The following is a 26,558-nucleotide window of genomic DNA, read 5'->3' as shown; positions in this document are numbered from 1 at the left end:
GCTATCCTACTCATTCTCTTCACGTCAACTTCTGCAACTCTGCTAATTGAAACTGAGTCAGTAAAAAATTAGAACTTACAAATTCAGAACTTGCATTACGCATCACACATCTCCTAACGTTACATGATCTGAACACTTACAAAAAACAACCAAAAAACAGTACCTGCACAAAATAACAATCACACTACTAGGAACCTGCTTCCCTGCTAATCAGAGCAACCTATTTTTGAAGCTACTGACTACAAAGTGCACATGAATCACAGTAAGACACATAAATCCTTTTCAAATTATTATATTTTTTCCAGTCTTATGCATGCAGTTCTAAATAGAAGGATTCAGCTAGGTTCTGAATTTAAAATGAAAAAGAAACACTTTGATAATAGCAACATAATCTGTTTCTAGTCAAACATATGCACAAACGCATGCATGAACATTCACTGCCTTAACCCTTGGAATTCAAGTAAAATGTCATCCTAACACAGCTGGTAAGAGAGACTACCAGGGAAGGAGCCCCGCTAGACCTGCTGTTCATAGAAAAGGACTGGTGGGAAACATGGAGGTCGGGGAGCTGTCTTGGACAGAGTGACCACAAAATGGTAGAGTTCTCGATTCTTGGTGAAGACAGGAAGGGGGGGTGCAGCAAAACTGCTACTTTGGACTTCTGGAGGGTGGACCAGGAACTGTTCAGGACACTGGTAGGGAGTCAGTCCTAAAGGGTAAAGGAGTCCATGAAGGCTGGTCGCTCCTGAAGAAAGAAGTCTTAAATGCACAGGAGCAGGCTATCCCCCTGTGCCACAAGATGAGCTGGCAGCAAAGAAGACCGGCGTGGATAAACAGGGAGCTTTTCTTGAGGCTCCAGGAGAAAAAGACAATTTACCTCTTGTAGAAGAAGGGATGGGCAATTTGAGGAGAGTACAAATGATTTGTTAGGATGAGCAGGGAGAAAATTAGAAAGGCAAAAGCCCAGCTTGAACTCAACTTAGCTGTTGGGGTAAAAGAAAACAAAAAGCTTTCTTACAAACATACTAACATTAAGAGGAGGACTAAGGAGAATATCCATCCTTTACTGGATGCAGAGGAGTACGTGACTACTGAGGATAAGGAAAAGACTGAGCTTATCAATGTCTTCCTTGCATTTGTCTTTAAAAGTCAGACCACCTATCCTTGGGGTACTCTACCTCAATCTACCTCAAGGTTGAAACAGAGACCTACTACTCCACCTGGACTGCCACACATCGATAGGGCTGGATGGGATCCACCCAAGGGCGCTGAGGGAACTGGCAGAGTTGATTGCCAAGCCACTTTCCATCATTTATCAGTGTTCCTGGTCAACCAGAGAAGTTCCAGAGGACTAGAGGCTTGCCAATTTGACACCCGTCTACAGAAAACATCACAAGGAGGATTTGAGGAACTACAGGCCTATCAGCCTGACCTTAGTGCCAGGAAAGGTTATGGAGCAGAGCATCTTGAGAGAGATCACACGACACGCGCAGGACAACCGGGTAATGGCCCAGCCAGCATGGGTTCATGAAAGGCATGTCCTGCTCTACCAACCTCATCTCCTTCTATGACTGAGTGACATGCCTCGTGGATGAGGGAAAGCCTGTTGACGCAGTCTACCTAGACTTCAGCAAAGCCTTTTACGCTGCCTCCCACAGTATTCTCCCAGAAAAGCTGGCAGCCCATGGCTTGGACAGGTACACACTTTGCTGGGTGAAGAATTGGCTGGATGGCCAGGCCCAGAGAGTGGTGATGAATGGAGTTTAATCCAGATGGTGACTGGCCACGAGTGGTGTTCCCCAGGGGTCCGTACTGGGACCTGTCCTGTTCAATGTTTTCATTGATGACTTGGAGATGACGGGATTGAGCACACCCTCAGTAAGTTTGCAGGTGACACTGAGCTGGAAGGGGTGTCTGGGGTAGGAAGGCCCTACAGAGGGACCTGGACAGGCTGGATCACTGAGCTGAGGCCAGTAGGATGAAGTTCAGCATGATCAAGCCCTGCGTCCCGCACTTTGGTCACAATGCCCCCAGGCAATGCTGCAGGTTTGGGGCAGAGTGGCTGGAAGACTGTGTAGAGGAAACAGAGCTGGGGGTATTGGTCAACGCTCAGTTGAACATGAGCCAGTAGTGTGCTCAGGTGGCCAAGAAAGCCAATGGCATCCTGGCTTGCATCAGAAATAGTGTTTACAGCAGGAGCAGAGAAGAGATCAATCCTCTGTACTCAGCGCAGGTGAGGCTGCACCTCAAGTACTGCATTCAATTTTGGGTCCCTCACTATGATAAAGACATTGAGGTCATGCAGTGTGTTCAGAGAAGGGCAATGAGGCTGGGGAGGGGCTTGGAGCACAAGCCTTATGACGAGCAGCTGAGGGAACTGGCATTATTTAGTCTGGAGGAGGCTCAGGGGAAACCTTACGGCTCTCCACAACTACCTGAAAGGAGATTGTGGCAAGGCGGGAGTCAGCTTCTTCTCCTGTTTAACTAGAGGGACTAGAGGGAATGAACTCAAGTCGCAACAGGGGAGATTCAAGTTGGACATTAGGAAATACTTCTCTGAAAGAGTGGTTGGACGCTGGAACAGGCTGCTCAGGGAAGTGGTGGAGCCACTGACCCTGGAGGTGCTGAAGAAACATTTAGATGTTGTACTTAGGGACATGGTTTAGTTGAAAATACTGATGATAGGTGGACAGTTGGACCAGATGATCTTGGGAGGTCTTGTCCAACCTTGGTGATTCTATGACTACTATGAAGTCACTTGATGTCTGCTTAGTGCACCAGATAATCCTTCTATGATCCTTCTTAACTAAAATTCCTAGCTGCATTAAACAAATACTGAGCACTGAAATCCAAAAGTACCACAGCACATCACATTCTTGCAAACTTCTTCAAGATGAAGAGTAAGCAGCTCAAGTTTCTTCCTCCTCCTTGAGAAACATGCAAAACTAGCACTGATGAAACTTGGCACTAAATTCCACAAGTCTCAAAGATCATCAAGTTTTTTGATACCAAGGAATCATTATTTTAAAATTAAATCATTACCTCATCTTTTACTCTTCGCAAGATGAATGGTTTTATTATCTGCTTTGCATGTGCAATCCTTTCCTTTTCATACACGCTTTGTTCTTCAGCAGTCTTCTATGGAAGATATCGCAAGAATTCAATTGCAGGGTGAAGATTTCAGCTATAACAATGCTATCTTAAAATTTCTAAACTGATGGAGAACTCAACCAGAAGAGACAGACCTAGCAGGACAGTTAGCATTCTGAGACATCTTATTATGATATACGTTTACTTGAAATTGTTTATTTCACTGTTTCACTTTCTAGATTTTCACTACCTGTTTCTATAAGGAGCCAATAAGCAAGTGGTAACAGCAGTGATACAGCAAAAAAAAAGTTAGTTTCATGAGAAGAATATACAACACTTACTGCTTTTGAAGAGAACATCCTTCGGATTTCACTTGTGCTGCTACTGAACATATGTGGCATAACAAAATTCAAGAGAGACATCAACTCCAACAGGTTATTCTGAACTGGAGTTCCTGTTAGCAGTAAGCGATGCTTTGCCTATTTGTCCAAAGTAAAAAATGGTAGTGAGAAACAATAGTTGAATGTGTTAAAAGCAAATATTGGAACAAGCAACATGCTCATTGAGGACTGAGGGGAACTTGATTTAAACTACAACTATTTAAATCTTAAATAAACTTAAATCTCATGGAATAATTGCTTGGTGAAGTCAAAAAAATGTTTTTGGGATCTGTGGGAAGCTGACCTTATATCAGCGTAAGACTATTCAAGAAGCCTAGCCCAGATGTAAGACAACCTTCCCTGTCTGTATTGTGCTTTGGTTGGTTTTTTTTTCCCCCTAATTAAAATAATGCAATAATTGTTGCCTACATATTTTGTTTTTTCTAAAGTGAAAGAGTGCTTTAGACACAAATTTTGAACTGCAAGTACAAGCCACGATTTAACTGCTTAAAGATCAGCTTCCTAAAACTGCTTTTAGTGAAAATATTGAAAAATAAGTTGTAATAAGTATATTATTACTTCTTATTCATTCAGTATTATTACTACTTATTTCAAATTTCTCTTTAAAAATGCCATTGAATCAGGCTGCAAACTTCAAGAAAAAGCTATTTCAAAGTCAGCTTTTTTTACATGGTCCTATCAGAATCCATCCAAATACTACAATAACCCAGCACAAGTCATTTTAGTTTTCAGAACAGCAATTTTACCATCTTTACTGTGAGTAAAGACTGGAAAACTGCTTAACACTGAAACTGAAGCACTGTCATAATTTTAACGATGCTATAAGAAACCAACTACCTCTCTTAGGAAACTCATCCCCTTGAAAGAGATCATAATGCAGGATAAACTCCTAAAATCACACCACAACTTATGTCAGCCTGCATCTTGCAGTTTCTGAAACAGGATGTGTATATAAACTCCTTCCTTCCATAATGACAACACAGAAAAACACAATCAGGGAACTGTCCCCCCCATGCCCTCCTCTCAACAAACTAAGTCTCTTACATTAATTCTCATAAGTTGCTGGTAGCGTACAGAGCTCATGTTCTTGAGCATATGACCTTCATCAAAAATTGCATAGTTAAGCTTCACCTTGCGAAACAGACTTCGATCGTCCGAGCTGCTAATTGCACAGTTATACCTGTCAGAAGAATAAATCACAAAAGAACCATTACACACAAACTTAACATGAACATACTGCTACCACAACTCAATTACATTCTCTATCACTCTAAGAGTTATGGAAAAGAACAGTAGGGGGCTTAAGTAAAACTGTCTAGAAATAATCAATTATAACACAGTTTACTTGATAAGCCAATGCTCTTCATACCACTTTCCAGAAATCCACACAAATCTAGTATGAAATATGCATAGTATCTGCTACAGCATTAATAAAAGCCTGTTTATCATTACTTGGAGAATATGAAATATGAAATTCCTTTTCTATCTCATTGCATTCTAAATATTGTTTGTTAGTTATTCATTCTGTGAATTTCATCAGCAAAGCATGCTTTACATCTCCCTCACTAAGTGACATTGAAAAGAACAATCCTCATAGGCTTTAACTCTTGCCAAACAAGATAGAGAAAGAATGAAGAAAGCTTCATGCCCTTTAGTGAAATGCAACTGTCAGAGATCAAATTTTGTTATATCACTAGAGGTCAGTAGACAGCAGCTAAATTTCATTTGCTTTTTAATTACTGTACTTACGTAGTTACAATGACATTGAAATCTACAACTCTGTTATTAATGTCAGCCCGGAGATGTTTCCTGTCTTCCTGGGATCCTACGGAAGGGAAAACATGAGTACAACTACATATGTACATAAAATTTAAATACATATTAAAATCAAGACTGTATACAGGAAGACAGCATTAAATATGTCTATTTAAACAATTATCTGAAAACAAGGCTTCTATGAGCAATTTATGTTTTCTGAGGTTGAACACGCAACCAACTGTACAACTGGATTAATTTCTAAATGGCATTCCTCACCGTAGTAAAAAAGGACATTCAGTTCAGGACACCACAAATTAACTTCTCTTATCCAGTTATCTGTAAGACATCAATAAAAAAAATCCAAGTTATTTCTGCTTATGCCTTACATAATTTCAAAAACACCTCAGCATTAAAACAAAAGCCTGACTATAAAGCAAATACCTTAAAATTCTCCCAAATGTTAAGAAGTATCTTTCCAAACACTGAAAAATTGTTAACTTTAGGGAAGTTAAGCAACCATCAGACTCCAAAGCATCCTTTTTCAAAGGGCTTCAGAAGCTTTCTTCAGCAATTCAAAAACAGCAGCTTAACAAAAATGAACCTTTTCTCTATGACTCTTGCTATCACTTAAGTAGCTTAGCTTTTAACTCCTACTGAAATCAGAATTTTTACCAGGTCGAAAACAACTTAAGTGTCTGTTGCATTGCTTAACTGCTCAGCCTGAATTCTTCCTCAGAAGAATTAATTCCTCAAAAAGCATCACTTCATTTATTAACTATTTTTATTTAGAAATGTTTCATCAGGAAACACAGTGCCTCTAGGAATTGGCAAAGTTTCACAACACTATCCATTTCCAGGTGTGCAGCCAAAGCAGCCACCAGAAATGTTAGCAGGCTGAAGAGAAATGTGTTTATACATGGCACATGAGTGTTATTCTCAAACCATTGCATACCACTGCAGAAGGGGGTTTCTGGTAAATGCCACTTGTCCTATAGCTGGGCTGGACCCAGCCTGGGGATGATGGGATCCTCCAACAGAAAAGTTTGAGAAGTTGCTGGCAGGCTGTGCTTTTCAGGCTTCACAGCACTGAATAATAAAAGCTTGGCTGCTACAATTCATGAGTCTCTACATCTCACTTCATGAAAGCACCCTCATTCACACCTCAGGTTTTAAATTATATGCATTTTTATGAGTTACTTAAACTTACGGATTCTAGTGAGTTTCAAAAGCATATTGATAGTGGCATTTTCAAACAGATCTTGAACAACTGAAAGCTTTTCTGATGCGTTAGAAGAAATGTAAGATTTGCATTGGGTTCAAAAATTAAAAGCAGTACTTTCTTCCCAAATTAAAATTGCTACTTTATCATAGTCTTTCAATAAATCCAATTTAACTCCAGAGAAATAGTTTATCCTAAAATTCATCAGCTTTGCTGACGTATTTCATTCCACTATATTTTTTGTACTTCTAATTGATCTCATTAAACAATCAAAACACAAAATTAAAACACCCTATTAGCCTCATCATTTTAGGATTTTGATCTGCTTTAAAAGACTGCATGAACCAAAGAGGAAAAAGGCACTAAACATTTTGAATGCAATAAAACTTAACTCTAAGCACAGCCTGAAGATATGGAATTTCAGCCAATATTCAGTAAGTAAGACATTTAGCTAAACAAGTTCAAACTGCAACGAGCAGCTTTATTTTTTGTGAATCATATACAACATATTAAATAAATCCATGTAAGGTCTAATTACTTTATAACGAGCATACTTCCACTACAGTTTGCATTCCATTTCTAATTCCTTAAGGAGTTGAATATCATCATGAGAAAATTAAGTTTTATTAATATCGTTATCCTAATTTTAATAGCTCATCCACAGTTTCTCCCCTTTTCCATTTTTTAAAGCCAAGCAATTTTGAGACTGACAACTTACCTAATGTTGAAGCTGGCACAACTATCAAATGGGGACCTCCATCACCCTCTTGGTAGATATGGGCCAGAAACGCAATAGCTTGAATTGTTTTTCCTAGGCCCTATGGGAATACAAATCCATTTAAACAGAAATTAGTCTCTAGACTGTATTAGTTTCATACTCACAAGATGATTACACTGTTGTCAGTGATAACTAAAGACTACAGATCTGCATAGGAAAATCATTCTGTTTAACAGTATTGTTTTCAGAAGACAATTCCTTCTCAAACAGTCAAAGTTAATTGTCTTTTCAGCTCAATATTTGAGCATCAGCAATTCACCTACTTCATTTATGAAGTTTTTAATTTTAGTTCAGCTCATCCCTCAAAGCTTCAAGGAACTACGGCTCAGACAACAGCTCATTTGGAAATTAATCATTTCTTTCAATAAGAACTGATCATGCAACTGACTCTAGCTACTTCTGAGGTGGAATTAAATATGGAAATCAGATTTGTTTGCAATAAGTTTACATTTCTACCAATGCTCACTCACCTGTCTTTTATATCATGGATTTAAAATTTTATCTTAGCTACCAGAAAATTTGCTTGAGGTTACGCTCACAGGCATGAAAAATACTCTGCCTAAGTCTTAGTGAAGCAAACCAATCTATTCATTCACAGTAAATCATAAGATGAAGAGCAACTAGCACTCAAAACCTCAAATCTGTAACCTTTCCTGGTTTTAATCCTCTTAAAAAAAAAACTTATGAGGGGTATATTGACAATAGATGGTTCAAATGCTGGAGAAGCAGTAATTGCTTGCACTGTGTTTTTTCTGTATATTTAACTAACAGTTTGGAAACTGATGGAGAAAGGTAGAATAAATGGGCTCACTACAGCTCATTGCTGGACAAGAAGAGTTAATTTTCTATTTAATTGCACAAACCTATGAAAATAAATGGCTCAAGAATAATCTGTTGTGTTACAAATTTGTTTCATTACATCAGAGGACCATACGACTTATAATTATCAGTATCAGTATCTATGAATCTCAAGTTACCTTTCACTTTCAAATTGAGAAAAAGAGCTTAGCAGCTACTGATATTGAAAAAGATATGGAGAAACGTTTGAAGAATTTGTTTGTGATTTGAATTGTACTAGCTAAAACAAATGTTTTCCCCCTTTTTTTGTTTTAGAAGCCCAAAGCAGATTATAACTAAGTCATCTCCAACATTTTTAATAACTGTTAAATAATCAGTTTCATGCTTACCATTTCATCAGCCAAAATGCCATTCAAACCATGTTTATGAAGAAGTGCTAACCAGTTTAAACCAATCTTCTGGTATGGCTTGAGTTCCAAACTTAAAAGAGAAGAACATCAGCTTTACCATGTTGCTTTCTTTTGTTTGTTTATCCATGAAACACAACTTTAAACTTGTTTATTACAGTATGGCAAGTTTAACATTGCTTGTATTTTAATCCGCTCCAAATCTGGTGTACTGAAAACACACCTCCAACTCTATGCAATCAGTCAGCTGAGTATCAGAAAACATTTCTGAACTAAGTAGTGTGTTGGAATTCTTATACATGTTGAACAATCAAAATGAATATTATAATAAATTCCTTTCTTTTAAATCAGTGATTGGTAACCAGTTAAAAACAGTTACACAATCAGTACTTTTTAAAATATGCAATGAATTAAACATTACTGACGATATTGACACCAAACAAAAAAAAACACAACACATAATCCACAAAGCATTCTTGACCAACTCCCTTTCTGCTTCTGTTTTGAAGCAAAATAAAATTATCTTGCTATTTACCATTAATCCCTATAGGTTTCATTCAGGTACTACACTGGCCATTTCCATTTCATCTCTCTACTTCCTAAACATTATGATAACATACCTTGTCCCATTCCCCTCCCTGCTCCCCACTGCCATTCCTCCTACAATCCCTCCTTATTTCCAATACCCTCTTGGAGATTATTACCAGCCTATGCGCCTGAAATAAATCCTTCCCTTCAGCAAATCCCCATGCATGGAAAAATACAGATCATGGCCTGAACAGCCAACTAGCCTGTGAGAGGGCTCATGTTGGCTTGCGAACACAAGTAAATCGCCTCTAACTTCTGCAGGTAGATAGAAGAAACTTGCTTGTGAGAAACTGCTCTGCAGCTGCAACCAAGTATCCTTGCTTTCTGTGAATGACCTAGCTTACCCCAATACACAATACTTTATTGTCTCCCACTGTTAAATTTAAGGCCGCAGTACTAAGAGGTTGTGCAGACCTCTCTATTAAACTGATGAATATTAACTTGCCTCCATGTACTTTCTTCAGGATTGGTAAGCCTTATGCAGAAGCACTGAGGCTTTTGCATGACACCCTCCCACTGGATACAGAGTTCAAGATCATTTTGCTTATCTGCCTCCTGACTAAGGTCCTCAATGCAGCTGATAACCTTTACAAGTTTGCTCAGATTAATTGCCATTTGTCATTCCTGATATATAAGGTTCCCCCTTAAAGACGTGATTTTTGTTTTGTCACATTTTTTTGAAGAAAAAACAACTTGCAATCCCATCACTCAAAATTCTATATTCATTAAAAAACTGAGCTGTTTTACCATTGCATCATTCCGTTATGTTCACAATCCTCCTCACCAGCTTTCCCGATAGCTTGAAAATATTTATTGCATTCCCTCAAGCTTTGCACATGCATCACTGTCTAGATCCCCAAGAGATACTGAGTGTCAAAGACTTACAGTTTCACTTTCATAAGGTACAATTCTGAAAATCCTGGAGTTCAAGCACAGTTTGTTGTCCAAGGCTCTTTCATACATGAAAAAAATATATACCTCTGATTCAGAATGGAGGGTTGCTCCACATTCCATTTGCATCCTCCATCTTCAGTAATCTTGGTTACTTGTTTCGTCAGATTATTTGAAATTTCTTCACATTTGTTCATGAGCTTGAGAACCACATCTCTCTCCTTCAGCAGGGTCTTGCAGTTCCACACTATGTCTTCTGACAAGCCAGCAGTCTTAGTTATTTTTGTAAACTACAAAAAAAATTAAAAAAAATACTATGAATACTGATAAAAGGGAAGCAGCAGATCAAATGCTGGTTTGCGACTCTTAGCATTGCACCCACCATCTTTCTGTTCACAAAGCTTTAGGAAATTGTGCTGCCAGCTGCTTTCAGGAATTTTCTCCCTAGTTTTACTTAAAATTGCAAGAGCGAAAGCACTTTGCTTTGTGTAGCTGCTGCAATTCCCTGTCCATCCGCAGCATACCAAGGATTAATACAGAACAGCTCTAGTTATCTTTGGATGTGCCACTCTTTTCCTAAATCTGAATTAATCTCCACGTAGGTTTTTCCACATTTTTATCAGTATCAGTATAATTTAGCACAAGACAAAGGAATTCTAGGAGAATACGTTTCTTAAAAAAAAATCAGAATTATTATGCATTAAGTAACATCAATACCTCAGAGTAAAAGCAAAATATGTTAAATTGGACTGTGAGTGATTTGACTCAAAAAAGTTCCAGCGATAGTGATGCCCTCTGTTGACAGCTCTTAGAGTTTCCAGTTGGTTTTTGTTTGTTTGTTTCAGGTTTTGCTTCTTTAAAACAAAATCCATACAGTTTATCAATAGTCATAGGTTAAACCAGGCTAAGGCACTCATGTCAACTCTTGCAAAAAAAGTAGACACCCTTTAATAAAGAGTTGCAAAGAACATGATTTTCAATAGGTGATTAATAAATTTCAACATTTGTTTTGATGCCTAAAGCTTCAGTTGGCATAAACATAAATCCCATAATCTATAAATGAATGTGTGGAGAATGCAGCCATCTGTTATTAAAAAAAAGTTGAATTACTTCATGTCAGCATATTAACATTCATCTCCAAGTTACAACAAGAAACATTTTAGCCACTGGTTTACAAGTGGAAAAACACAAGAGTTGCGCTGTCACTCAGAACACGAGACCGGTGGATGGCCTCTGTATTACCAGCGGCTCTCACTCCTTTAACTCCACACATTTTTCAAACGAGGTCCAAAACCCTGATGCTATCACAGACAATTTTCCACAGCAGGCTTGAGGAAATATCCTGTAGGACAGTATAGTCAAGCCCGAGCAACACCACACTGACAGTCTGCTCAGCTTTACTCAAGAGTAAGGATTTCACTTTACTGCTTAGCAGTAAAAGACAGCTTCATCCTTGATAAACAAGCCCCAACTCTTTAGCAGTGTCTGTTTCTAACCCAATGCATTTGCTGCTTCCACTCAGTTTCTTCTGGTGGAAGACTTCTGGATTTATATATTTTTTATATATTTTTTTTTTTTGCTAGTTCAGGTTTTGTAAGAGTTTACAACTGTAGAGCCAAGCAGAATGAGAAATGACAATATAGCTCAAGCTCCCCTCCCTTAGGATGTCTCAGCTCATACAGTATTGCAGCATACAGAATGCAATAGACAAGCCTGGCTTTTTGGGGAAGTAAGAACTGAAACAAAGACACAGACTGAATATACACGACTTCTAAACTTCCACATAATATTTTTTGTCATCAGTTTAACTTCCATGAACTCCTTAAGAATTTTCAGGCTTTGTTTGTTTGGCTAGTTTTTGGCTAGTTTTTTTTTTTTAAAGCTACAGGCATCATTTAATTCACGAGGTCTTTAATTCCAAAAGAGATGGCTTCCATTGTGATTAAACAATACTACAGTGATTGACAGCAATGAGAGAACAATAAAAACGAATCACAGAACGATTTGGGTTGGAAGGCACCCCTTAGACCATCTAGTTCCAAACCCTCTGCTATAGGCAGGGACACCTCCCACAGACCAGGTTGCACAAAGCTCCATCCAGCCTGGCCTCGAATGCTTCCAGGGAGAGAGCATCCAAAACCTCTGGGCAACCTGTTCCAGTGTCTCAAGCACACAGCAGGGCAAGAAACATCAAGCCTCCAAGAACCTGAAAAGCTCAGCTCAGCTTCTTCCAGACTTTTTAGCCAGTCTTGGGTCTATCCTTAGTCCCTCTCACACTCCAACAATGGATGCCTTACAGGTGTTTTGGTTACACGACTGCAATTCACAGCTTATCTTCTGAGGAAGCAGCAGAGCTGCTGTTTCCCATATAGACCAGTTTGGAGAAGAGGACACAAAATAATTCATCACCTGCAAGTTTTTTAGAGTAAGGGAGAGGAGGAAAGGCACTAGGTGCCCAGAAGTGCCACCATTATACATGGTAGTATATAAGCATGACAGGAGCCACCACTGAGCAGCATTCTAGTGGCTCTCAGCATTCCTCAATACTCCTCCCTCTCTTTGCTCCCAGTTCCCATAAGTTCTCTTTCTGCTGACAGCCATTCAGCTTGTCTACCCCATCATCCATCTGATCTTATTGCACTATACCCCCAATTCTCAACACAGGAGATGCACAACCGCTTGCTCCTCAACATCACTAATTTCAGCTTCACACCCCTCTTTAACTGTCAATCCATGTTTTGTCTTGGTTCTGCGTCTTGTGATCTTTTGTGAAGACAAGTACCAGAAGACTCAAACACATGCTTTTTAGGAAAACGCATCCCAGTGTATGATGTTACTACCTATTCTCTTCAAGTACACAGTGGATTCAAGGGGAAGTCACAAGTACTTTCCCATAGAACAACTGATTCTACAAATGAAGAAGCATGACAGCTAAAGCCCCAATGAAATACCCAAGCAGTGTCACCAAACCAAGGTGGACATCTGCCTTCAAAATCTGCTCAAAAACACAGTTAAACAATTCCAAGAATTTTCAGTGATCTTACAACTTTGAAATCCATCTGAAAACTTTAAAACCATCTGAAAAAAAATAGTCTTAGTGCAACTTAAAAGTTTTGTCTAGAAAGAAAATGGTATTTTAATTTAAGCTTTCCTAGAATTAGCCATTTAATTTATGAAAAGGTAGGCTTCCCTGTTAAGGTCATTAATCTTCACCTCAGGCTGAGAGCTGTAAGATCTTCCTCAGTTCTCCTGAAGAACAGTAACATCATCTAGTGCTTTACAAAGTTGTTACAAAAGTAACAGCCTCTGATACCTTCATGTTAAAGGTGAAAAAATACCTTAAAAATAAGCCAATTTCTTTAACACTAGAACAACCAACTCTCTACATTATTCTACCACTCCATTAATATGTAGGAGGAAAAAAAAAGCACTGGGCCACTGTGCTACTGGATCATTATAAACAATTAAGTAACACTGATATTAAACATCTGGTAAAATTTGCTGCAGATCACTTCTACTCCAGGCAAGTATTCACAATACTACATAAACATGCAGTTGCTGACAGCAGCAACCTTGAGGAAAAAAAGATTTTGAACACGAACAGGCCCATACAGTTTTTCTGTTAAATATTTTACACAGAGAAAAAGAGAACAGCCCTGTAGCAAATATTTCTGTAGAGAATTAAGCTCAGGCAAAACCCAACAAGTTTAGAAAGGAATTGCCATATGACAGATGTTCTGTAAGAAGCCAAAGGCTTGAGGCAAAACGGATTTCTTTTGCAGAATACCTGTACCTCTCATTTTTTTTCCCCAAAGATTCTTCTCTTATCTCCCCCTTTTGCAACACAACATACAAACATGATTTTGTTTTCTTAAAAGTTTCTTTATCAACTCTTACCGTTTTGTGGTAAGACACTTCACGCACCAAATAATACATGTTATTGTTTTAGGAATATTGATGAAATTACATTCTGTTCTGAAAAAAATACAAGCACATCTTGTACACATCGACAGGGGTGGTTTCAGAACACATACTGATGAAAAAATATACATAGTTACTCTTTAAGAGGGCCTACACAGAATTATTGCCTTAAAATCCAAAGCACTAACAACTAAACCAAGACAGCGTGGTGTAAAGCACTTCAAATTTCTTATTAAAACATTGCTCGTATCAGGTCTGATGTCTTGCAGTTAACTGAAATGCATGAAAGTTGAAGGCAACAAGCAACCCATGGGAAACATTTCAAAGTAACATCCCAGTGACAATAGATAATCTACTTACCACGAGCTACTGCTTTCCCTTCCGTTGTGGATTGTGATTTATCCTTCTGATGCTTTACCTTTTATTAATAAAAACACAGCAGTTTCCTCCACTAAAAAAAAAAATGGCTGCACTGCTTAGCTAGCAAAACCATGCTAGAAACTAAGCTGCAGTAGAATAAAAAAAAAGCAAAAGACAGACGACAACTGTTTCTTATATGAGACTGAAAATAATCATGCTGGTATCTTAAGTAATGGAGGTACCCTTGAAGAGGCTGCAGTAAAAGTTCTGCCACATTCTTGCCTTCTTCTTCATGGGTTTTCAGCTAAATCAGCTCAGAACAGGCTAGTAAACACCTCCTTCTTAAATGAAAGATCTAATTTCTTCTTCTGCAGTGAAATCAACCAAGTTTCTATGCTAAAAAGTGAGTGGCAGTAATGTCAGCCAATCAGCTTGAGTTTTTCAGCAAAATCACCCCTTAATTCATTCAAAATTAGGTCATATGACACTGTTTGAAATGCTATTGGCTTACAATGAACATAGCATTTTAGCCTAATCAGGCTAAGGCCACCCATCTATGCCTCTCTAGACCGAAGACACCTTGACTCTAGGCATGCTGGGGATGTTAAAACAAGAATGCAGACTTACCAGAGCTTCCCAACTATTAAAGGGCCGGAGCGCTATTATCTTCTGAACCTTTTTCTCAGAACACTGGGGAATCATAGTGAGTTCACTTGGGGAAGCATCTTGCAGGAAGCTAAGGATTTTACTTTTGTAAACACTCTCCACCACTTCATCGCCACTGCCATAGTCCTCGTCAAGAGAGCTACCGCCATCTTCAGCAGCTGACTCATCCTCTGAGTCTTGTACTTCTGTTTTAGTGCTCCAAACATTTGCTTTGGCTTTATGTTTTTTCCTAAAGCAGTTCTGCTCTTTCCCAGAAAATTTCTGTTTCTGCTTCTCTTTCTTCTCATCACTTCTGCTACTTGCAGAGACTTTGGTCCAGTCAGAAACTTCACTTTGGGAAGGAAATTCCACACCTACAGATGTGATACAGAGAAGGCAACAAGTTAAGTGCAAATAAAAACACTATGTTCTTCCAAAAATAAAAGTGTGCATTAAAATATTAAAACTGTGCTTCATAACAACACACAACACCTCAACAACAAACAACAGGTGTTGCGAAGAGAAGGAAAAAGAACAGTAAATACCATTCCAGCCTGTTTGAAACATGAACAGCATCAACTGTGACTAGGTGAACGATGATAATTTTTATACTGCTCAAATATTACGAAGTTTTAAACAACTATCTTAGAACACAAATGAGCAACATGGTGTCATACGTGTGAGCTGCAGAAGCTTTGAGGTAGGAGCAGTCTTCAATAGTTTAAGAGTTCTGGTAACACTGCTGGAATGAGATACTGGCCCCACTCTGCCCAACTGCCAATAAATGAGTTCTGCTGATTTCATTAAACAAGTCTACTTTCACACACAGAAGTATAAATTCTTTTCCATTTTATTGCAGCTCAGTACAGCATTAAAGATGGGATAACAAAAAAAACACACCTGTTAAAGAAACTGGAAGAACAACATATTCCCAACTACAACAACTCTACTATCTTGCAGTAAGATACAAGTTATTTAACTGTAAGCAAAGTAGTCATTTTCAGAAGGATTTGTATGCTAGAGGCTTCCCTCCCCTTCGCATGTCACATGCACTGCTTTCTCTTCTGTCCAATGCCAGCTTGCTACTGAGTCACTCCAATTCCCAAGCTTCACCTTCTGATTACTGAGAAGGCAAGGAACCAGCCCTTTGCATGCTGATAGCTCTCTCTCCTCTTGAAAGATTTAAGAATAGTATCCTAACCCCAAGAATACTGAAAGAGCTGATACAGCAAAACATATGCATTTCTGACAGCTGGGTAACACCAAAAAGTTATCAACTCAGTAAATAGTATTTAAGGTCTTATGCACATATCTACCTGGGGTTATAGTTTTTGCTCCCCACCACAACCAATCAACTGGTATTTATACATCCACTACATAATTTAAGGCATGATTTTAATATTTTTTATACTACAGCATATTTTAAAAGGATGCAAGTATTGGCAATTACTGATTTTCTTTTAACTTGAGTAATTTGTAAAAGCAAACTTACTTTTAAACAAGCGGGATGGGAACAAGTGACAGCTTTAATATGTTTCAGAATTTATGTTGTAGGTAACTTCAAATTTTTATGTAGATCTATATTAGCAAGGCAAAGATACTAATCTCTACATTTATAGAGAAAAAGGTTAATATCCAGTTTCCTTCTTTAAGCTCCACTCTCCTCCCCTCAGTACTATTTGCAAATATGAATTCAAGTTTCAAGATGTAGCGCTGTCAGGATCATTACTGCTGGACATTAGAAAAGATTTAGATTGCAAGCCTGTTTGTTCTATCTTGGGATAAAATGGATTATCAATCTGTCTTTACCGTCATTGTCTTCTGCAAATACTCTCAGGGCCTCTTGTGCTTCATGAAGCACCCAGTTATGTTCCCGAAGTACATCTCTCAGTTCCTAGTAAAAAAAATTTTGTTTTACGGTAAGGTAAGCAGACACCAGATTTCTATAATATAGTAACATTGAGGCACTAACACTTACTTTAAATTGCAGAAGGCAAGTAACACCTGCCTCTCGTAAGTGTGAGAATTCAAAAGAGAGGAAAACAAAAGTAGAAAGTCTTTTGGTTTATATTCATACCCTCATTTTATATAGACCTGCACTCCATTTGTTTGAAAGGCTAGGAACACACAAACAAGCTCTGCTTCCAAATATTTCAAGTACAGCATTAAAAGGCCATGGTAATCTTTGTGTACTAAATTAATGCACAGCATGCAGAGTAAAAGAGAGGGAAGACCTACTGTACATTTTATCATAGGTTAAACTTGACTATGCCAGGCTTCCCAATAGGACCAAAATACTAAGACAAGAAGTACCATACAGCCTTGATTACTTCCAGCTGCCCTCACTTAGGGCAAAATACATTCTAAAAGCAGGAACAGTGAAGACCTTCCTACTCCAGGCTCCTCCTGAGAGTGCTGCTGGTGAACGGACTGTTTCATTTGGACTTGGAAGAACAGATACGCCGTTTTTTGTATGTCAAAATCTCATTTGCCATCAGGAGACACAAGCTCACCTCCTTATCCATGTCAGGGAATTTATTTTGCAGCTTCTCTACAAGCATCTCTTGCTTCTCCCATTGTAATTCAGACTTTGGCTCATCCAGCTATGTTAAAAAAAAGAATCTATTTTAGGTTTAATGTAAATTATTAGCATAGAAACAGAAAAATCAAACCGAACCAATATTGCTTACCTTTAACGAGCCACTCTAAATGACAAAAGCACTTAAGACAAATCCAAGATGTAGAAATGATTTCTCATATATATAAACAATACTCAAGGCTAAAACTTACAAGAGTGTAGAAAGTCTTCGGTCATGACAGACTGGCATTCTTTACTTGGTTAGCATACACCATGAGAAGTTGCATACCAAAACAAATAGTTTAGAGGTACCTAGTTTGTATTTCTTTAAAATATGAATTATATTTAGCAGTGATTCCACATGATATTTAAGGCAGAATGCAGTAGTGTTAACATTCAAGAGGTATAGTTAGAAAACTAACTTAACTGACTGTTGTATCTAACCCACCAGAATCTATAAATGTGTCAACTGGAACATTTATATGAAGATCTATATAGAAAAATCCATGTACAAAAACTCTGTAACAGCACCACCCAGTCACATAAGAACCTGGCAATGTTTTCATCAGTATTCGCTTCACTAACAACTACTCTAAGTGGGGAAAAAAAGGGAGGTTTCTTATGAACAAGTGCCAAAGCTTCTACATGCCACAAGCTGTTCTGTTATGTACTCAACACAAAGAATTATGCAAGTGTCTTCCATGAATGCAAAGTGTTTACCAATCTACATACCTACAGCAGAGATGCCAACATCTCTGATACATATTTACTTAGCTGAATTATGCTATTCACTGGAAGAGCATAAACCAGATCACCCAAAATTACTCCAGGTGACAGAGGACATAGGTCCTACCCTTGCTGAACCTACAGTATCATTAAGAATAGAGCTATGGTCAGCACAAAAATTGGAGCTCTCTGTCTTCCCTCAGAACAAAACAAAATTTAGTTACATTTCAACTCAGAGATAATTATTTATTCTCCATACAGCCTCTGGTCCGAACTGTGAAATCCCCCATTCTCAAATACTTTCCCGTGTTTTCCAACAATGCATCAATGGTCTAATGATAGTACTATAGGATTGTAATACCAAACTGAATGTGCCAGGATCATTTACACAGTTCCCATTTACAAGCACAGGTCAAAGTAACCATTCCTTTAACATAACCAATTCGTTCTTTTCCATAAGCCACTGTTCTTTCCCAACCAATATGATTCTACAATTCTATCACTTCTATAACACAGGGTTAACAGTAACACCAGATATTGAACTCCACCTATTTGAGGAAAAATAAGGAATGATCTGATGAGGCAAGTTGCCTCATAGTTGAAAACTCCTGCTGATGTTCACAAGAATCGAATGGCACACAGTGCCTCACATACTGCTACTTGTCATCAAATTCTACCAAGAAAGCAATAGCTATGCACATATACTAAAGATTGAAAGGAGTAACTTTTGGCATTGCCAAAAAGAATGAAGCAGAAAACTCATCCAGAGGGCAAGATTTGAATTTGATAGGATTTTCTAATAACACATAGCAACTTCATTGCACAACTGTCAATGATCCAACTCAGGCAGTTCCACTTACTTCATAGCGCTCAGGCAGGAAAAAAAATGATACTTACATAATTAGCTTTTGCCTTTTTTGTCACATGTTCGTCACTGTCTTTGCCATTTATGTGAGAATCATTTAGTCTCCTTTTACGAGAGGCAGCTTTAAAAAGGAAATAGAAAGAAAACGGAAATTACTTTCATTAGGTTCACCTCAATAAAGTAGGATCATTCAAACCACTACTGTAGTAGCTACTTGTTAACTGCATATTTTTACTAGTTTTCTGTAATGATTTCTTACTACAGTCCATGGGTATACAGAAACTCCGAGCAAAGCAACTGCTTAAAAAATTTATACATTTTTGTATCCTCACATTTTCTGCAGTGCTTCAGCAGTTAAACAAGCAGCTTTGTCCTACATGGAAGAATGGGCTTTGTTTTTTGTGTTTGCTTTTTCTTTTAATAGCCAAGCATTTTACACAGAAGTTGAATAAAGGTGCATCTCTGTCTTTTAAACAGGAGTAGTTTTCACAACAAAAGATAATCCTATTTAAGCTGTATGCTTTTCGAAAGCTGGATTTTAGCCTTGGTAAAGTACTAACTGTGAGTTAGAGTATTTACATCACACTCCATCTGGAAGTACTGATGACTGATTTTTGGCTCAGGTACCCACCAAAAAGGTTATTATAAAGCAGTTTTCAACATTAAATCAAAGCCTTTGAAAGAAAAGTATGCATAGTAAGTCAGAGATAACTAAATATCAATGAACATTAAATTACCTATGAATAGCTTACATGAGTCAGAACTTCCTGAATATCTTTGGGCCTGAGTGATTACCAGAGATTATCATCTTAGCATTAATATCTGTCCAGTCAGGTGCATTTTCAATTGCCACTGTGCACAGCTCATGAAGTTAAAAAAAACACATTATCACTGTTTCTCCACATTAACTTTGGTTGAAGCAACAACTGTTACTGGATGAATGCTCTCTTTTCACTATAGCCCAAATTATTTTAAATATTCCTAGCTGATGATCTGATTTATTACTGCCAGTCAGTCTTTTTGGAAGACTGCCAACAGAGCTCTGATGCCTTACATCAGCATCTGCAGCAAATCTCCCCTCCCAGACAGCCAAAGTACAGACAGTCAGCGAACAAGCAGAGCTGATCACACACACACACACAGCACACTTGCTTTCAAATCCTTAAGACTGTCTGGAAGATCAAAATAGTTTTAGTTGTGAAAAACAAATTATCCACTTATTTGCACAAGCACACATTTTTGTGTGAAAATATTGTCATAAGTTTTCTAATAGACTCATTCACTCTCTGATGAGAAAGAGAGACAAGGTATATAGATTAAAGAAACATTTCTCAAAGAAACAGAAGCAAAGCATCAGCAGTAACTACATCTTCAGTAAGTGAAGTACCTAGCAAGATCAAGATATCTACTAGCAAGATTTTCCAAAGCATCCGTGTTCTGTAGATCAATATAAACATATAAAACATACACAGCTCAAAGGAATCCTGCAAATATGCTGATGGATAGATCAGAAGATAGATTGAAGAAGATATAGCTCTCCTTCAGCGTTCAGAGAACCATGCATTTCGCTCCTCTGTCCAAGATGCTCATTTAAACAGTACAGCCAGGAAGAAACAGACTAGTAGCTTAAGACTCAAACGTGTCTTAGCCTTGTCTTTACATCAAGGCTAGGGGCAGTCAGGTTTCTGATGGGTAAAGCACTAAAAATTTAAGGAGTTATAACTCTTTAAGATCAACTAGAACTGTATTCAAAGTGGTTAACTGCAGACACAAACAGGGACCATGCCCTCAGCCCCAAAAATACACAGACTCCACATCAGAGTATTTCTAAAATCACCCTACTTTGAAGTAATGGGCTGAATGATCATTGGTCTTTGGAGGAAAAATAAATAAAACTGATTAAGAGCAATTCTAGTGACAATTAAACCACAGTGGAGGATCTGAATAAACATGATCTCAGGAATCCATCAATGTAAAATTACACAGAAATCATTCTGTGGACTTCCAAAACTAACCACATCTACAACTGAAAAATAACTTTCTGAAGAGATTCACTTCACAAGCTACACATAATTATTGCTTCCTAGGCTAAGGAAGCATAGGACGGAGGGGATGAAGAAGCCCTGTGACTGCTAGGCATGAATCATCCTCGCAGTGGAAGCGGAATGCATGGGGCCTGGACTTTATCTTGTCCCTCACTTCTCACCCAGTCAATGCTTCATAACAAGTAAAACATATCATCAATCGACATGGATAAGCAGATGTTCAATAGCGTCTCCACTTAAAAAAAAATGTATCCAAAATGAGATGATTTATACCATCACTTTCAGGCATGCTCATTCTTAACTAAATATTTTATATAACAGCTGTGATTGAAGAGAATTTTGCTGCCAAGATTCTTCTGTGGGCTTTCACATTGAAAGCATGTGAAGCAGCACACAGACTAACACAAAAATGTTGGACTTGATGATCCTTGTGGGTCCCTTCCAACTCAGGATACTTTTATGATGAGAAATGGCCAGAAGGGAGAGCCTAGATACCAGAAATTGAAGTGTTTCAGTTCAGAAATTGAACTGTAACAAAATTTACAGATTAGAGATCTATTAGCTTAAAATGGTTTACAACTAACCAAAACCCTTTAAAAGTACATCTTCGTTTTCCAGGATGGGATTTTTATAGGAGCAGTGTTTAGAAGTAGCACATCCCTCAAAAATATGTCAGCTTCAACCCTTCGTCACCATTGTCAACATCAAATAAGTCTCCGTCTAAAGAATCTGATCATACATACAAAGATAATCCCTAAACACAAATAGTCAGAAAATATAACCTAGTTAAGTTAAAAACATTTCATTAAAAACAGATTTTTTTTTCTTACACTTTTTTCATAACTGTTAAAAATCTTGGGAATTGTGTACAGATATCTGAAGATGAAAATAGGATAAGTACAACAGGGAGAACTAAATTAGCAAAAAAATCATTATAAAACAAGTACAACTGTGTTCTCCTCAGCACATGAGCTTCCTAGAGACAATTTCCAAATCCATGGGACGCTCCACAAAAAGACACATGAACCACATAAAACAATTAAAATAATCAAGAGTGACCATAAACAGCACTGGACTTAAGTGATGTCACAGAGAAACCCAAAGCCTGAAATGATGACACTGACATGCTTACCAGGTTCTTTGGTAACATCATGAGGCTGCATGGATTCAGATGCAGAAAAAGAATGCCCTAAGCAAGCTGAGGGCTCAAAACATTGCTTGGGGGATGTTCTGCTACCGAATTTGTCTAAAGACCAATAGTTCTTTCTCAGAAGTACAAGTATAGAATTCATTCTGAAAATTGTGACAGAGCTTGACACAAGTAAGATTTGACACAAGTTAGAAATAGCTACCTACTCCAGCGCAATTCTTCACATCAGATTTCTCATGTACAACATTCAGAACTACCATCTCTAACCTGTTACTGTTTACCTCAACTTCTGAGTAAAGAAGGAAGCAACCAGTAACAATAAAAATCATTAAAGACTCCAATCTTCAATCAGCAATCCTGATCTAGACAGAATAAATCCCCCCTTTTGTTCTATCTTTGGATTTTGCTATGTATCCATTTCTCACGTCTCCCATTCCAAAGTCTGTAGCTTCAGTTCTGTGCTATTACAATAAACAAATAGAATAACATTTAATGTATGCTTTACCACTTCTCAAATACACTACCCTGTGTGCTCCCCTCAAGTTTACCTGGTAACTTTATTTACTAATTTGGCTGTAGTTTCTAAAACATTTCCCCTCCCCCCCTCCTTTTTTAAACGTACCTTCATTACTGAAATTCAAACAAGCAGCTATTGCTTCATCCATTGAGTGTGTTGATTCTACCAACTGAAAAAAAAAAATCAGCTGCTAAGTGGTAAGACTTAATCTATTTGAACAGAGGATAATAATTATAAACAAGCAGGACTGAAATACATTTGGAAAATAAAACCAAAAAAACACATACAAAAACACACATCACAAAAAACATTTATTGTAGAATCCAAAACCAACACTTACAGGTTACTCAATTATATATACTGAATACAATCATATCAGCTGTATTTGGAAATATCTTATTTAAGCTGTTGTCCGGTAGGCTTTTAAATCTCATTTATTACTAATTCCCCTGCCATCCTTCCTATTTCACAAACATACTACGCAGGTTCACTTGAATTGCTTTTTCAAAACCCAATCATGGTCACTATTACAACGTCAAATGATCCAAAAAGATTAATAGCTTAAGTCAATAAGTTTGTATATGCTGTTATGTCATATTGGTTGACTTTCTGAGTTTATGCACACGAAATTTAAATCATGCCCCCAAAAGGTTATCATCCTTGCAACTCTAGAACCTTTCCCCATCCGTCTGTAATCTCAGAATAGATAATTTTTACAGATTAATTGAATGCTGAGACTTACAAGTACTGCTTTTTGCAAGTCTGACAACTTCAACAGAAGCAAATGGCCTAACAGTTACAAACACACAAAAACCCTGTGTATAAGAAAACCTGATTCCCAAGCATCTGTTTATATTGTAAACAATGGCCTATAATTTTACTGTAATTTCCATTATGAAAGGTTTAGGGTAGATATTGCCTACAGTTTTTCCTAAACAACATTCACCAGTCATATAGGGTTTGTCAGGACAAGATGACCCAGACTGTTCGTGAAGAAACAATAGATTTGCCTACTATTCCATCTTCCCTCAATAACGTTGTACTTACAAGGAAAAACACCTGCACAGCCATTACGTACTACAAAATTCTCTTGATACAAAGAGCTATCTTATGCTCTCCTGAGAACAGATGCCAACAGCACTACAAACCACTATATAGTTAGAACCACCACTGAAGTTACTCCTCACTGAAGCCACAAAACTGCATCAGACAAACCATACAAGTGTCATTTCTAGTTAGTTTCTAAGCTACAGAGAATCATGATCACTCTTTGCTTTAAATAAATTCTATGTGGTAAATCAAACATCATATGCTCTGGATATTTGTAGCCTAATTTCCCCAAGACAAAAAGTGAATAAATCCCAAACATATTTGCAATCTCTTATTTCTTCCTCAGGCCTAAACTTAAACCTTGATCCACTAAAAACAAAACAAAAACCCCAACAAAAAAAAACAAAAACCAACACTTAGCAAAAAAAAAAAACCAATAACATTTCCTTATTTTTTAATGACATTTCAACCAGGAAACTTGACAGATTGAATTAAACATATTTGGCTTTGAAAACTAAATTTACTGAAAAGCTAGTTAAATATCAGCCGTAAGAGGTAACATTCCTGAAGATGCATTTTACTGTACTGAAAACAATTTTTCTGTAGTAAATTATTGTAGTATCATGGTAAATTTGTGCTGTATGTTGGAGAACAGCCAAGAGTATCTCAGCTTTATATGGCAGCATAATCATAAGAAATTACAGTAATTTCAAACGTACTCTTTTTACCTCGCTTTCATACTGAGGGCTTTGAGTATTAAAGCTGAAGAAAGAGAGAGGGAAGCGTTACATCTATTGAAGATGACAACAATAATTTCATTCATTCTGCATTTAACCAGTTAACTGCATTCCAACAGTTATCAGTAGCTATCAATCAAGATAGTTACGAGTAAGGTCGAATGTCAAGACAAAATAAATAGAGAAATTTACTATACCCTAGAATTCACTCTTGAAGAGATTTTTTTTTTAACATATATCTTCACACATACATAGACGCACTTAAACAAAAAAAATGAAATAAGCTTCCATGGTTGTAGTTCCCCTAAAACAAATATTGTTTTCATATATGCTTTTGCTAATAAGAATTAAGGCTTTTCTCAGTTGTAATGCCCAAAGTATAGGAATATTGTCTATAAAATAGCTATCAAAATAAACGAAAAGAACAGAGCATTATTACTTGTAACAAATCCTGGTCACTCCTCTGAGGAAAAAGTTCCTTCAGTGTTTGTAGCTTCGCATTTCTGATGTCTTCCTCTGTATCTTCCTGCAAGCCAACCAGTTGGTCCCCGTTGTTTACATAAGCCACCTGCTGTAGTTCATACACAGGCTGGTCGTCCTCTGACGAGTCTTCTGAGCTAGGATGTATGAGGGGCAGGGAAAGTATTAAAACTTTTGTTTCCTATGTTTATTCTACCAGAGTGTCATTGTAGAAGCAAACAAACAGGATCATGAGTTGAAATTGATGTTATTAAAGGTTAGCTTATTCTAAAATATACAGTTTTTTAAAAAGTTGCTGCACAGTAAGCATATAAAACATTTTTAAAAAAATTAAAGATTTATTAGTAAAACTGGTGCCCTCTCCACCTTCCATAAGATGCTGTTTGAAAAATTCATGTATCACAGAAGACAGGAAGAGTCAAATTCAGTTTCCTTTCTTAAAAGGAAAAATAAGTCTATTTGTATGCACTCAGTAACACTGAACCAGCTTATACCCAAAGTGATAACTCCTGCCTAGAACAAAATAAAGCATACATAGTTTGGTATACACTTCTGCTTGCAGTAAACACAATTCAACTTAGCATGAGGAAGAAGGAATAGACAGAAAATACCATGACTTACTCTTGTATTGGGGTATAAAAAGTTACTGGTCATTTTACAAAATGAATCTCAAATGACAGTTCATCATTTTAGATACCTGAAATACATCAGAACACCTTAGTCTGTCTCAAACAGCACAGTATTTATCTGCCAGGCAAACAGATGCTGGTTCTTTTTTTTAAAAAAAAGCCTTTCAGGTGTGGAATCAATTCCCTGTTCTAACTCTCAACTCATTAAAAAAAGAAACAACAACCAAACAACCAAAAAAACCCAACGAAACAACAACAAAAAATCCACACCAAACAACCAAATACAAAGTTCCTTTTAACACCTCAGAATGTGGGCAGAACCTCTTTCAAAAAACCTGAAATCCTAACTTGGCTAGAAGTTTTATTACTAGAGCTATGATGCATGAAAAACCAATCTCTCTATATTTTTGGTCACATTCGGTTTACAGATCAGACAGAACGTAGGTAGAGGTTTCTTAGGCTACTGCCCTTCATAGACACAAAATTCCCTTCCCTGAAGTAAAACTAATTGAACTGTATGGAGCTTGCCATTTCATAAGGATAACACTATCTAAAAGACTTGTCTGCAAGACTCTTCACACAGATATAGGTTTATTTTCAGTCTTTTAACCTATTTTTTTGGCTGTATCTTTCTCTAGCAGTTGCAATAGGCAAACTGCACTTCAATTCTGCAAATAGTAGTAATATACTACTTACACACTTCTACCACCAAAAAGCTATTATAGTAAAAATTCTCATAACAAAGAATAATTCAAATTCCTCTTCAAACCACCAATCAGTCTAGCCATAAGCTAGAAAAGTCAAATCAGCATACCCTTAGAAGTCTTAGAAAAACGTCATATTAAAATTCATTAGCATATTTCAAATCTTCCTGCCTTGAAAAGGAAAGTTTCCTTATAAACTGCATATAAAAAAGAACATCAAT

General features: G+C 37.4%; 1 protein-coding gene across 3 annotated transcripts in view; it reads right to left on the bottom strand.

The window, feature by feature from the left end:
• SMARCAD1 (SWI/SNF-related, matrix-associated actin-dependent regulator of chromatin, subfamily a, containing DEAD/H box 1) overlaps positions 1 to 26,558 on the bottom strand; it is a 44,730-nt gene that overhangs the window by 5,376 nt on the left and 12,796 nt on the right. For all 3 annotated transcript variants that reach the window (XM_021394408.1, XM_021394410.1, XM_021394409.1), the window contains exons 4-17: positions 24,964 to 25,141; positions 22,843 to 22,906; positions 19,058 to 19,146; positions 17,370 to 17,459; positions 16,666 to 16,750; positions 14,839 to 15,230; positions 10,018 to 10,220; positions 8,434 to 8,524; positions 7,187 to 7,286; positions 5,526 to 5,585; positions 5,241 to 5,316; positions 4,536 to 4,671; positions 3,432 to 3,569; positions 3,043 to 3,138 (exon numbers count right to left, since the gene is read on the bottom strand). In XM_021394408.1, coding sequence (XP_021250083.1) covers positions 3,043 to 3,138; positions 3,432 to 3,569; positions 4,536 to 4,671; positions 5,241 to 5,316; positions 5,526 to 5,585; positions 7,187 to 7,286; positions 8,434 to 8,524; positions 10,018 to 10,220; positions 14,839 to 15,230; positions 16,666 to 16,750; positions 17,370 to 17,459; positions 19,058 to 19,146; positions 22,843 to 22,906; positions 24,964 to 25,141 — 1,798 coding nt within the window. The remainder of the gene's footprint in view (positions 1 to 3,042; positions 3,139 to 3,431; positions 3,570 to 4,535; positions 4,672 to 5,240; positions 5,317 to 5,525; positions 5,586 to 7,186; positions 7,287 to 8,433; positions 8,525 to 10,017; positions 10,221 to 14,838; positions 15,231 to 16,665; positions 16,751 to 17,369; positions 17,460 to 19,057; positions 19,147 to 22,842; positions 22,907 to 24,963; positions 25,142 to 26,558) is intronic.

This window comes from Numida meleagris, chromosome 4, assembly GCF_002078875.1.
Source record: "Numida meleagris isolate 19003 breed g44 Domestic line chromosome 4, NumMel1.0, whole genome shotgun sequence".
Taxonomy (NCBI): domain Eukaryota; kingdom Metazoa; phylum Chordata; class Aves; order Galliformes; family Numididae; genus Numida; species Numida meleagris.
The sequence above is the reverse complement of the archived record's forward strand: the minus strand, read 5'-3'. Positions and strand labels throughout refer to the sequence as shown.